The 13,907-nt window shown below is 44.2% G+C and overlaps 1 protein-coding gene across 1 annotated transcript in view; it reads left to right on the forward strand.

The window, feature by feature from the left end:
- Nucleotides 1–11: 11 nt before the first annotated feature.
- lasp1 (LIM and SH3 protein 1) overlaps nucleotides 12–13,907 on the forward strand; it is a 29,829-nt gene continuing 15,933 nt past the window's right edge. Inside the window, exons 1-2 of the mRNA XM_086184654.1 lie at nucleotides 12–363; nucleotides 10,608–10,702. Of these exons, the coding sequence (XP_086040780.1) occupies nucleotides 295–363; nucleotides 10,608–10,702 (164 nt within the window). The 5' untranslated portion in view covers nucleotides 12–294. The remainder of the gene's footprint in view (nucleotides 364–10,607; nucleotides 10,703–13,907) is intronic.

The raw sequence follows: 13,907 nt of genomic DNA on the forward strand, positions 1-13,907 counted from the left end.
TACTGGTTCAGTTTTTTGGGAGCGCGCATTCGGAGGGAAAGAGGGAGGAGGGCGGCGAGAGCGCGATTTCCGTGTCTGGTTAGTGGACTGACAGCCAGCTGTGCGGCTACAACGACAACAACCTCCTGGATTTGCTGCTAACAATCAGATTAGTATTGGACTGCAACTGATCGTAATCGTGTACTGTGGCTATTTTTTTTTCCTTTTTGACCTAAATACTCGAGAGCCTGTAGATATAAAACCGATACCACCGGCGGTTCCCGTGCTAACTAGCTAGAAGAGCATTCCTCCAACATGAATCCGTTGTGTGGCAGATGTAATAAAATCGTATACCCCACGGAAAAAGTGAATTGTCTGGACAAGGTAAGAACGTTGTTGAACCATCCTGCTGCTGTTCTTCTCTTCAGATAACCCCTTTAACCCACTGAGTCTTGACCGGGAATTTGTGTTGTTTTGCTCCCCTAAAATCATACCTTACTCATTTATTTTTTTATTTATTTTTGTGAATGAATCGAACACCCTAGCAGGACAGGTATCGCGCTAGCTTGGCAAGCTAACAGCTAGTTAGCCTAACGTCTGCGGGGCACAGCGATGCGGAGAGGAGAGGGGATGGGGGGGTGCTGTTGAAGAAACGGTCTGATAATGTTGAAAATACATAATAGGGGACCAAATGAAGACCTTAAAGCATTTCCCTCGTATCATGGTTTCAGAAGAGAGCATCCAGGGAGCCGAACGGACGACAGCTCAGCCTGGTCGGGGCCTGCCTGCCACCGCTGCTCTGATTGATAACGTTAGCTAGCGTTTCAACATCTCTCCTCTCCAACTTCCTCCAAGCGAACGGGGGGGGTATTTAACACGATTCTGAGTTAATACTAAGCTCTCTGTTTCAAGTTGATTTAAAGTCCCTTTGCAAAGATTTTTTTTCTCTTTCAGGGCAACGTTTTTTTTTGGGGGGGGGGGGGGCATGTCTTAATTCACTAGTTAATCCAAAATCAGGGATGACCAATAGAGCACTCTCCATTAGTGCTCAGTCAGGAGCCTAATCCCAGTCAAGGTGGTAATCTCATCAATTGCATCCAGTCCAGGATGGAGCTCACCGCTGCTAGTTTTTTTTTGTCAGCAGGAGTTCCTTTACTTTGTATCCATTTTGACTCTGCAGAGGTCAGGGACTCTCTCAGTGAGTGGGGGTGTCAGAGAGTGACGTGCGACTACACGTCCATTAGACCTTTTCAACTTTTACTTTGTTAACATATGTTGCTTGTTGTATCTGTGAAATGTTAAGGCCGCCAGAGTGTAAGTTCGTACCGGGTGTCACAGGGGATGCTGAACTCCAGATGTGGGCGTGGTCTGCTTTAGGCCACAGAGCCTGGAGCAAGTAGATAATTTGTCTAATGGACGTTTGAATGGCCACTGAAAATCAATCCCTGTCAAGACTTGCTGATCTGTTGTTTGACAAACAAGCAAGACAGAAGGAGCCTGCACTATCTGAAGTAACATCAGCACTTGATGGGATGCATTATCACTCGGCTGCATGGATGCATTCTTGGATGCACCATGACTAATGTTCTCCCCAAAGTGCATCAGACAGGAATTAATTCATCTCAAAACCACCCCCACACATGCAAAACATGCAAGTCACGTTAGCAACATGATGGAAGGCTTTCGATGAGCCCGAAATTTGCCACAAGTGCAGCCCCGAATGTGCTTCAGAAATACGGCCTGAAGCGAGCGTAGTGCATTCCAGCAGACAGACACTCCCATAAAACGTGCTCTGTCAGAGGCCTGCTGTGCTGCCTCCCTGCTCTAAACCCAGCGCAGGAGAGGAGCCTGCCTGCCGTCTGTCTCTGCTGCCATTCCGCATCAGCGCTCACCCCTTCAGACATGCCAAAACAACCTCCCCTTTTTCTTCTCCGTGGCACACACATACACGCACACACACACACACACACACACACACACACACACAAGTGCTGTCCTTCCTGCTTGTTTAAAACAGCACAGACTGCGTTTGCTGTCCCCCCCCCCCCCCCCCCCCGTTCACAAGGGTAGCTCAGGTGAATGCAGCGGTGTCTAGGCCTCTGCCACTGCTCCTGCTGCTACTGCTGCATTGGTATTCTCGGCAACCAGTGGATAACTTTACCTGACAGTCTTCCTCTGTATTTAGTGTTCAGTGGAGAGGCTGAGCCACAGAGGCTTGTTTGTCTGTCTGCTGCATTCCAGTATAGCAATGCAGGGCCCAGCTAAGAGAGCCGGCAGCAGAGCACATGTAAAGACAGGAAGTGAATTCTGGTCTCGGCTCTTGCTGGTGTCAGTTTCCTTTGCTTATTTACCCTTCAGTACCTAAAAATACTTGCTGAAAGTAATACATGTAAAGCTGCATATTTGTTAGTCCAGGAAGAGGAAGTATCAGGGTTTGTAGTTTTAAGTAAGGACTGCTGTTGATCTGGAGGCAATAAAGATTTTAAAAAGCAAGTAACACACCAGATATTTAGATACATTTATTTGCCTAACATGTAAAACATAACAATAAAAACAGCCACGACGTGGCCGATATGCAGTTTTTATGAGCAAAGTGGTTTGTTTAGGTGTGTCTCTTTAAGATTGATCACCATCCTCAGCCCTCAAAGTGTGTGTTTCAGGTCAAATTGAGCTCATCTGAAACACACAATTTGTCAATTCTGCTGGTGTGTTGTTATGCCTGCTCTCAGTCACAAAGCTGGCTTGCAGGTGAAGAGCTACAGTCCTCCTCCATCACTCAAAAGCTGTTCATGTTCACTGCATGAGTAATCTGCAGGATCATTCCCTAAATCTGTTAATTTCAAGTCCCAACATTTAATCTGGCTCTTGAATATGTGTTTTGGCCCCTGAATGTAACAGCAACATTCAAACACTTTGATAAGTTTTGACTGTTTATACACAATATTTGTAGTTTCTGGAGCAAAAATCATTTTGGTTTATTAGAAATAGAGCTTATGCAATAACTGTTGCTCGAACGTGGCACCGTAGCTCAGTAGATAAGTTACAGCCCAACAAAAACTAAAGTGTTGGCAGACAAAGTCTAAAGAAATATGGATGGATAAAGGACAGCTGGGATGTTATTTCCTTTTATATTAGCAGGAAAGCTTTTACAGCTCCGACAGACAAGTAACAACCCTGCATTTAAAATGTTGTCTTGTTCTTGTGCCGTGTTTCCATATATCTATCTATCTATATATAATATATATTACAACAGTGGTATAGGTGAGTGAGGTGTGGTTGGCTGGTTCATCTGGGATGTAATTTAACCTCACGGCTGACGCTGAAGCTCATTTTTAGCAGCTATTGTTCAGAATGAGCTTGTCGCTTGTTTCGTACTCTGAAGAACATCGGCAAAATGGATTCTGAAAATACCAGATGCTAAAACCTGTCTGTCTGCAGTTTTTTAACTTCTTTTTCCCCACCATGTTTGCGGTACACTTGCCCGAGACTCTACAGACCGTCGCTGTGAACTGTAGCTTTCATGATCAAGTTGCATCCATTTTATTTATTTATTTTCCCACGGGACAAAGAGACTCATGTCGGTACTGTCATTTCTCAGTTCTGGAAATTTCTGGTAAGGGGGTTAAAGGTCAGTTGAATAAAGTGTTCAGGTTGTGCACCTCTGTGTGTTTTATTGTGGGAAAAGTGCTTGTATGCAGCCAGGCAGAATGAAATAAAAATTTGTCCACATAATAAGTAACCAGAGCTTAATTATATGTGCTAATTGTGTGGTGAGATAGCCGCCCCAGTACGTTACATTTAATCACCAACCATTCTTGTTGCCATAATGTAATTTTGCCAGCACGAAGCAGTCTGCACGTGTTTGCCTCTGACCCTGGTTTTGTGGGAATTTGTCTGGTGCCGCGCCTATATTTAGACAGATTATTTTGAGATCTGATTCATGTCCAAATGCCAAAAGGGGTGCGGAATGCATCCAGTCAAAACCGGTCACCTGTTTTAAGATGATTCACCATCACAGATGATTCACAATCACAAACGCTCTTTGCACTCAGAATCATCGGAGGAAATGACCTCACAGTGAGCGCCTTGGCCTTTAGTTTGTCCTCTCAGAAAATGGGACTGGTTCATCCATTCTGTGTGTCAAGTCAACTCGTTACAGCTTTATTTTTGCCTTCACGGCAATCCGACAAAGTCTGTTTCATGCCGTATTTTGGCGGAAGTGCTTCAACATTTCATCTGACCCAAGCCTATCAGACCCCCCCTGCTTTTTATTAATGACTCTAAGTGCACATTACACATAGTCGTGGTTTGGGAAGTGTGTTATCTTTGTGCTGTGCACTTGAAACATTTATGAGCTAAGTATGTCAGTTCAAATCACTGTCTGTCTACTTGCCACTAACGAAGCCCTTGGCACGAGTAAAATGAATGGCATCAGGTCGACCAATAATTAACTAATGTGCTTTAATGAGTTAGTTTCCTCCATTAGCACCAGCCAGATGTGGGCTCTTTGTCTTTAGGCATGTGCCATCTTATGCAAGAATAATCTTTCACACTCACAGTCGCACTGACTAAGCTGCTGTAATGGCCTGGTCTGTGTGTGTGTGTGTGTGTGTGTGTGTGTGCGTGTGCGTGCGCGTGCGTGCGTGCGTTAGTGCCCGCCCAGCCTGTGTGCATCACTATTATTGGTTGAAATAAAACTCTGAGTCACCGGAATCTTGCAGATCGTCACGAACACGTCAGTTTCTTTAGTCATGTGGTTTTGTCGATTGAGTACAACTTACATTTATTTCATTTACAGAGTTACGTGTCATTCATTACCAGCACTGTAAGGGAGATGCATGATGCTGAGGCTGATTTTGTGACGATCAGATTTACTGGACCTTTCTGCTCCATTTAACTGAAGCCATTATTATATTCCAGTAGCTTCATTTTAGAATGTTCAAAACAAATGTGTCCCGTCATCGATTATCTAATCTGTATAGAAAAGAACATTGGCAAAGTCAAGGCAGGTCACGAAATTAATGTCAGAACTGTTGAGAGTCTCTGCTGCATTTGATGTCATTCGTGGACTCGCTGCTTCTGTCCCTGCTCCTTATGTTGTTCTTCTATTCATGGGGCTTGAAATTGTGCCGTGCTACCTGTGCATTGGCCTCAATGAATAGTTACTACATCGCGATATTTTGAAGGGCCGTTACGGTGGTGCAGTGGTCAGCACTGTCGCCTCCCAGCAAGAAGGTTCCTGGCTCTAACCTTGGCTGCAGCACGGGGTCTTTCTGTGTGAGTCTGCATGTTCTCCCTGTTCCTACGTGGGTTCTCTCTGGTAGTCCAGCTTCCTCCCACAGTCCAAAGACATCAAGAGGGGACCAGGTTAATCCAGACTCTAAATTGACCGTAGGCGTGGCTGGGAGAGCCAATGGTTGTCTGTCTATATGTGTTGGTCCTGCCATGGACTGGTGACCTGTCCAGGGTGAAGGCTGCTGGGATAGGCTCCACCCCCACCACCCTGAACAGGATTAGCGGTTGAAGATGGATGGATGGATGGATATTTTGAAAGACTAAGTTACAAAAGGAAAAATCTGCTCAGTGGTCCCTCAGACAGACTTCTGTATTCGTCTGAAAGCCAGTGTGGTCTGGATGCTGTATCTGTGGTCAAGTCTCTTTGAAGGCAAAGGCAAATTTATTTGTATAGCAGCATTCATACACAGGGCAAGTCATAGTGCTTTACAGAGGAAATGAGAAATTGAAAGTTAGGATCAGTTAAAAATCGAAAACATGAATTAAAACATTCAAAAATCAATTAAAATCAATTCGACAGCAGACAAATCAATATTAAATCAATCCATCAATACCAAATCACCCAGATCAATCCCAAATCAATACTATAAGAAGGCTGCAGTAAACAGCAGTGTTTTCAGCCCTGATTTAAATGAGCTGACAGTTTGTGCCCCCCTCAAAGTTTCAGGGAGTTTGTTCCACAGGTGTGGACCACAGAAGCTGAAAGCAGCTTCACCCTGCTTGGTTCTGACCCTGGGGACACTGAGTAGACCCGTCCCTGATGACCTGAGGGGTCTGGATGCTTCATACCCAGTCAGCAGCTCTGACATGTATTTAGGCCCAAGCCCATTCAGTGACTTATAGACCAGTAACAGGATTTGAAACAAGTTCTACAATACTCATAGGGACACCCCCCCCCCTCGATTTCCTTAGTCTTTAATGAAGTATTGGAGTACAAACACTATTTTTTTACATCTCTTGTTAATTCTTTACTATGTATGATGGATCAAGCTGGTTCTGGTCGCTGTTGGGGTCACACACAGACATTCCATGCCATCAAAGCATGAATGACATCATTTGAAGATGTAATAAAACATCTACTGCCTCCTCCAACATGATAATTTAAATTAAAAGCTAGATGGCAGTTGTGCGTGTGTGTTTATATTATATATGCTAAAAGATAGAACTGAAATAAAAAACGCTCCCCTCATGTTTTTACTGATGCAGTATGTCACTCCAGGTCTAAAGTGTGAAGAGAAACTTGATGGAAGATGGTTCTGCTGCCTGCAGAACCTTGGGGGGAGGTGGGGGCTATGAGTCATCTTCATAACCACAATGTTTATGCAAACAAAAACTGCTGAGTGCTGCTAATCCTCCCCCCCCCCTTTTTTTATGTTTTATATAATATAAAACGTTTGGAATATTTTCAGCCCAGTCTGATGGCACCTTTAATCGGTTAAAGGTGGCGGTTTGGTCATCGTGAATGTGACATGACATTTTCATTTAGTTTCATCTGCACTGTGATGCAAAACTGCCATTTGACATGCTGCCATTCTTCAGCAGTGAGGGGGTAATTTCAAAATCAAATGGTCATAATGGTTTGGTAAACATGCGTCTGTGGTTCAGGGACCAAAATAAATTCTTGGTCACACTCAGTTGTGTTCATAGGAAGTGGTTGAGAGACTCAACAGGCCTGCAGCGTTGAATTGCCTTCAGCCAGGCACTTAATTGTCTTCATTTAGATGGTAGTTGGTATCTGACCGCACGCTCCTGGTCAGACCCTTGCCCGTCCCTCTGTGTCTGATGTTCATATACGCCGTCTGAAGTTGGTTGACCCCCCAAATAGCCGCAGGCTTGTTGTCCGGGCCAAGTTGTACTTGGTTCTTCTCACCAAATGGAAGCTGTGAGGCTGGCTGAGCATTATTGCTTGTGAGTGGAGCCTTGGATCCCTGCTCTCTCTCGCTTACACACACACAACCACACACCATGCACTGAGACATATAACCTACATCCAGCACAACACACAATCAATATTCATACACACATATAGACACACATGCACACGTGCCCTTGAGCTGCTTTGATGCAGGAAGACAGTGCTGTTTTTTTAAATGGGTGTTTCTAGGGCTCCATCTCTGCAGTGTCCTCATTTTCTAACTGACTGCCAGGTCGAGTCTTGGTACCCACGAGCGAGGGTTTCCTGGAGTTGGACTTCACCAAGTGCTGGATGGCCTCTTGAACACCCATTTGGGATGTTTACCCCGCTTCCACAACCCAGCGACATCCCTTTACAAGGCTTCGATTCAAGCAAACTTGAACTGATACAGTTCTTCGGAATTAATTTGATAACTAGTGTATAATAATCAGGGAGATACGTGTGCCCTCGTGCTGATGTCCAAAACAAAGCCCTGAAATAAGATGAAGCTGACTGTTAGCACATTGTGAGCGTTGTCAAACTTATCTTTTTACTACACGATTCTAAATTTGAAATCATACCAACACCAATTTTCCACACTATAAAGTCTGTTTTACCTCCCTTCACACATTTGAATTTATCTGTGGGAAATGGAAACCACTGTGGAGAAAAATAATTCTGCCAACAACCACAGGAGATCCCAGCAGCAGCAGCAGCAGCAGCAGCAGCAGCAGCAGCTCTAACACTGCACTCGAGTTCATCAGGTGTTCCTGTTAAGGGTGTGTGTCAGGCATGTCTACAAGATGGCAGCTGCACCCCTGACCGCCTCTGAGTGTCGCTTGAGTGATTATATACCAGCATGTGTCCACCTCTGAGCTGTTGCTTGTGTTTGGTTCACCATTCACCTGAGAGGGCCATGTGAGTCCTCTGAAGGCGGAGCGGCAGGAAGAGTTGTCCCGCTGGAATGTGGCAGGGTGAGACTCAGAATTACGTGGCTAAACAGCTTATCAGTTGGCTCGTTTTCTCATTTAGATGCAAGGTCAATATTTATTCAGGGAAACCAATTCAAAGTCCACGCTCAGCTAAAATGGCTACCTCACACTTTGGCATTTTCTTTTGAACTTACAGTATTTATGTAACTCAAACAATTATAGTTTATTGCTCGGTTGATTTTTCCTTTTTTTTTTTTTTTGGACAGGTTTAGGAACAGCGCGTTGGAAAAAAGGGAGAATATCTATTCCAGGCACCATAAGAAGATGAATCAGACAGTATGCATGCAAAAATGTCAGCCTCCACAGCTGCAAATCAGCTGAAGCTCCAGGAAATTGAATCTGCCTGCAATATGCTGTTTGAAAAAAAAATTGCCATTGCAGTACTAGATGGAAAGAGTAACACCGTCCATCTGTGACTCCCTCCTGCCTTGATTTGGTTGTTGTGGGATGAGGAGTGCATGTTAGAGGGCTTGGCCCATTGTGTTTGGCTGTGGATCACAGTTCTGCTGCTCAGGTCTCATCTTTTGTCTTCCTCTGCTTAATATTGCTCACCATCTGTGTCAAACGCATGAACTTGCTGGTTGTCAGCACATTACCACCTTGTGTGGTCCGTTACATCCAGACAGAAGACAAGATTGTTCTTGAAACCAGCCTGAAGCCAGATCATTTCGATCATTCCATAATGAAAGGAAGAGTGAAATGTGTGTATGATCCCCCCTTGTATTCATGCTGCCTTGATTGTGTCTCAAGTCCAGTTTCTGCAGCTTTCACGGATCGTAAGCCTCAACATCCGGGTGATTTATTACCAGCTGTGTATCTTTTCTGTAACACTTGCTACATTTTCAAACTGTATCGCTGCACACAGCGAATTTGAAGAACTGCACTGTCCACGTCGAGGCAGACGTGGACTCGCGCTTGGGTTTGTCAGAGGGACACAAAGCAGGTCATGTTGTACTTTGCATTTCTGCAGTTTCATCCTCTATGTTGAATCATCTTTTTTGTGCTGCTTGTTTGGTAGATTAGTGTTTTGTGTGTGGGTAATGTCTGTTGATCATGATGAAGGAATAAAGAATGAGAGGGATGGCAGAGTGCCCTGAGGCCATGTTAAGGACTCCCTCTTTCTTTCCCTGTCATTCTTTCTTTCCCCTCCCTGCGTCTTTGCACTCCTCCCTTCCTTCCCTTGACGATAGCAGGAGCAGCCAGATCATTGCTTCACTCTCTGGCATTTTTTCTCCCTTTTGCCCACCCCGCCCCTGCTTGTACGCTTCCTCATGCTTTCTGCAGCTTTTCCCTTTCATGTTTCCTCCCTCCTTCTAGTTTTCTCCAATCCCTCCCTCCCTCTTTGAACCCTCAGGCCGCAGATCAGCCCAGTGCGAGGCAAGAAAAACGAGGGAGGAGAGACGGCGGGTTGGTTGTTGGAAGGGAGAGGCTGGTGATGGAGTTAGAGGCACAACCTACACTGTAGGTGCAGGCCTGTGGATGTGAACCGAGACAGAAACGCAGTCACAGGTGGCTCCAGACTTACTCTGCAGCACCAAGTAAAGATAATAACCTGGGCTATGAAGGGTTTCATTTAATTCTATAAGCAATTGATTATTACATTTCCAAATGAGACGAGGTGAAACTATTTTGGGTAACTGACCTGTTCTCTCCCTTTTTTTTTTTTCCAATACATTTCCTCATTGCTTGCATTTATTTTCTCGCTGCATGCTTTCTCTTAAGTTGTGTCTCATTTCTATGGGGAAACCGAAGTACACCTGTTAAAGGATTTGTTTGTGTGCCACTCGCTCCATTATCAAGGGATGTGATCGGCTGTTCACAAGGGAGGGAACCAAACATTGCATGTTTGTCATGTGCTTTGACTGCAGTTTGTTTTGAATCCTTTTCAATGATGTTCAGCCATTTTATTTCTCTGGTGGACGTGTCAAGTCTCTCTACTTATCGCTGTGTCTTCATTACCCAGGCCTGTTGTGCAGCAAAGGAAACTATGCAACTAATCTGAAAATAAAGGTCTCAGAAGTTGGGCTGTCAGATTAGATGGGCAAATATATATACAAGTTAATCATAAACCTAATAGCCCAGCTGAAATGCTCCCATCAGAGCAGCTAGCTCAAGCTACTCCCAAACAGCATCTCTGCAATTAGCTAGCAAAAGGAGAAGATTCTGTGACTTCAAGCATACACAAGTACTGTGTTTCCCTGTCGCTACACGGTTGTCACACAACTCTGACAGTCACTATTCTTCCCTTTTGCATTGAGCTCTTGTCTTTGTGAAACATCAGGGGACCAGAAATGGTTTCAAACTCATTCAAGTAGCTTTCCCCTGCTGGTTGATGTATGGGTGTAGTTCTGTGTGGTAGGATTTCCATATGGGCACAGAATAACGTAAAATGTCTTAGATCCCTGCTCCATTTACATGTTTGTCCTGTCTGTCTCTGTTTCTGACAGTACTGGCATAAAGGATGCTTCAGCTGCGAGGTCTGCAGAATGACTCTAAACATGAAGAATTACAAAGGCTTCGAGAAGAGACCATACTGCAATGCGTAAGTTGTCACCAAGTCATCACTCTGTGACTGTTAGTTGGCATGTTTCATGTTTGATGTTGTGGTTCAGCCTGAAGTCCCACAAGTGTTTAATCTGTCCACATAAGACTGTCTAAATGTGTGTATGTTGCTACCCAACCGCGGCCCCTCTCTCCCTCCTCTGCTGTTTATCTGTGACTATTCTAGCTCCCCCCTCAGAGAGAGAGCCTATATGTGGGAAAGTGCCTCCCTCCCTCTTCAGTGGGGAAAGGGATGGGGGGATATCAACAAAGGAAATTCCTAAAGTTCCTCTACAGTGACACAGGCGGACACACTGATAACTAGCATGTCCACTCATGCTTCAATACATACTCACACACTAAATTCTCCTCTGGAATCCATGGAATCCCTCTCTCTCCTTACTTAAACTGATTTTCTCCTCTTCTGTGTGTGAGGGAGTGTTCCAAATGGGAGGGGTGGGGGCTGTATAGTGAAAGCGTTGTTTCATGTTTCAACAAGCTCTTTTGCATTTTTCCTGAAAGCCATTTTATTGCCAGCGAAATAAATCAAGAGATTTCATGCTCACATTGTTGTTTTGTGCTCCAGTGGAAACCATGTCATTATGCTAGCTTGTAGTCTGATGTTTTCTGTAGGATTTGGCCTCTTCTATAATTAATACCATTGACCAAGTTGTTGGTGCCAGTACAATAACATTAACACTTTTTTCTTCTCCCTCTAGTACAGGAAAAGCAGCTTTTTTGGCGAGGAACTGTCCATTTAAGAGTCTGGACATTGCAGGGTGTTTTTGGATTTCTTTTCCCTGCGAGCACTAACAGAGCCTTCTACTGAACAAAGAGCAAAATTGTCTCACTGCAATTGTCCTGACTTACCTCTAGTATTTTTACTGCCTGTCTTTGTTGGCCTGCCAGTAAACATTTACCACATTTGACTATTCAGTTAGGAAGGATTTCAAAACTAACCAGAATGTCCACTTCCCATATTTCCTTTTTTGCTTTTGGCTTTATGTACCCATGAAATGTAGACATACAACTCTGGGTAATTGCACATTTTCTCCAAAGCTGCAATATTTTTAACTTTATGAAAGGCCACATTTGAAACTGAGGGAATGATAAAATGAAAATGACGACTTGCTATATCATCTGATAGGGAAGTCCTTGTTATAAACAAGTTATTCCCAGATTAATAAAATGTGTTCCCGGACTGTAAGCAGTTCACAGTCGAATGTAGGGATCTGTCCTGTCATAAAGGCATGAAAAAGCATGTAATAGGTCTATTTATGCCAAACATTTTGACTTTTTGTGGCATTAAAATCCCAGATGTTACTTTAAATGATAAAGATGGTTCTGTTTATGTTGCCTGGTGAGCGTGACAGGGACCCGGCAGGCATCGTACCAAGAAACTGAAACTGCAGCTAAACGGAGTTTGGTTTCCATTTATTTCTCTTTTAACACGCGTTTTTTGGAGAAGAAAAGAGCCTGTTTTGCCTTTTTTTGCAGTGGTTTTAATTTATGTTGTTGAGGTGCTATCGTCCATACATTTAAACAATGAATTGCCTCCACAGGTGTTTTAAAGTCGTTTAACCTCTCTTAACCTTACGTTGCCCCCAACAATATGGTTGAGTGTCTCCGGGCCAAGAGCCGGGGCCTGGACACGTTTCTGAGCTGTTCGTCTTTTTGTGTTTACACTCCACACACCACCACATATTCACAACAATTATTTAATTACCAAAGTAGCTGCATCCGCAATGAAAAATAGCCGTTCTTCTAGGTGGGCCAACACAAGATATAACCCCACTGGTAAACAAGTTTGAAATAAATGGATTCCACAATGCATCATGTCAGCCATGTGGTATTGGATTTGGCCAGTTCTGCTGTTTTGTTGACATCTAGCTGCGTCACAGCATTTTCAGAAAACATTTAGGACTCTCTTTTAGGTTTAGAATTGAGCTTAGTCTTATCCCTCGCAGACAGCGAGCAGAGGCATTGGCTACGAGTTCTAAATGCCAGAGAAATTGGAACACGTGGCGAGCCGCTCTTTCAACAGATCTCAGACACGAATGACTCATCAAGAAACGGCTTCGCTCAAAGACCTGTAAGTCACCACCTACGGTACGAGTATGTAGAAAAGGATCTAGTCCACTTTTCATCACACAGGCTCGTCTTAGACGCTGAAATTGGGCCTTGTAGAGCTCTCAGATTTAAACAACTCCACATCTATAATTCTGTGCCCAACCTCAAGCTTGAGCTTTGTGATGTCCTGTTACGGTGGGTGTGGTCCTTGTCCAGAGAGAAGACAGTTGCAGCTCCACTCGTATCAGAAGCCTGGTAATCCAGCCTTGAACTGCAATTTCTTGTTCGTAAACTTGAATTAATCCAACACTGACTGTCGAGTGACTGAGATTATTTATCAGGTTTTTTTTTTCTGTGTTGAACACACTCACAGTCCTCTGGCAATCTCCTAAAGCCTTGGGTTTAGGCTGTCAACCAATCGGCGTACAAGTGGCAGCCTTGACTGTCTGAGCATTGCACAGTGGAATAAGTTGAGATTGATCATATATATATACACACACACACAAAAATACACACACACAAAAATACACACACACAAAAATGAGTGATTAAGGTAATGAGCTCAACGCCATGATTGGTAGACGTAATATGACAGCATGTGTCGTCGTCCCGTTGTCTCCCCAGACCTCTTCCCCTCGCGCTGCTCCCTCGGCTCTGCCCGGCTGCGAGCGGGAGCGAGGCCCTTCAGAGCCTGTTTATTATGTATCTTTCTGTTTGTTTAAAACGGGCCTTGTGAGAGTAAATCAGCGAGACTCCTGCTGCAGGAAAGGAATGCAGGCTGTTGTTGATCTATGGAATAACCACTTTATCGCTACTCTCTGCTCTGTATTTGTCCTCAGTAATTGATATAGCAGTTGTTTGTTTTAACTGCATTCTACCAACCTCCTCCCCAAGAATCCCACCCCTGATTAGATGCCACAGTCTCATGGGGATTGTGGGAGATTTAAAGGACTGATAAGAATACAGGAAAGAAAAAAAACATCTTCATTTTTCCGCTCGAGGCTTGGGGACCCACTGGTGCGACGCTTCCTCAAGAACTTTCCAAATTGTTTAGACATCAACACGGTTTTTAGAAACTGCCAATTTAGGCTGACCGATGTGGGATAGTTTAGGCCGATCGGTCGGTGTCTGGGTGT

The sequence above is a fragment of the Aulostomus chinensis genome, chromosome 18 (assembly GCF_037954235.1).
Source record: "Aulostomus chinensis isolate RoL2024-O1b breed Wild chromosome 18, RoL_Achi_v1.0, whole genome shotgun sequence".
In the NCBI taxonomy this organism is placed as follows: Eukaryota; Metazoa; Chordata; class Actinopteri; order Syngnathiformes; family Aulostomidae; genus Aulostomus; species Aulostomus chinensis.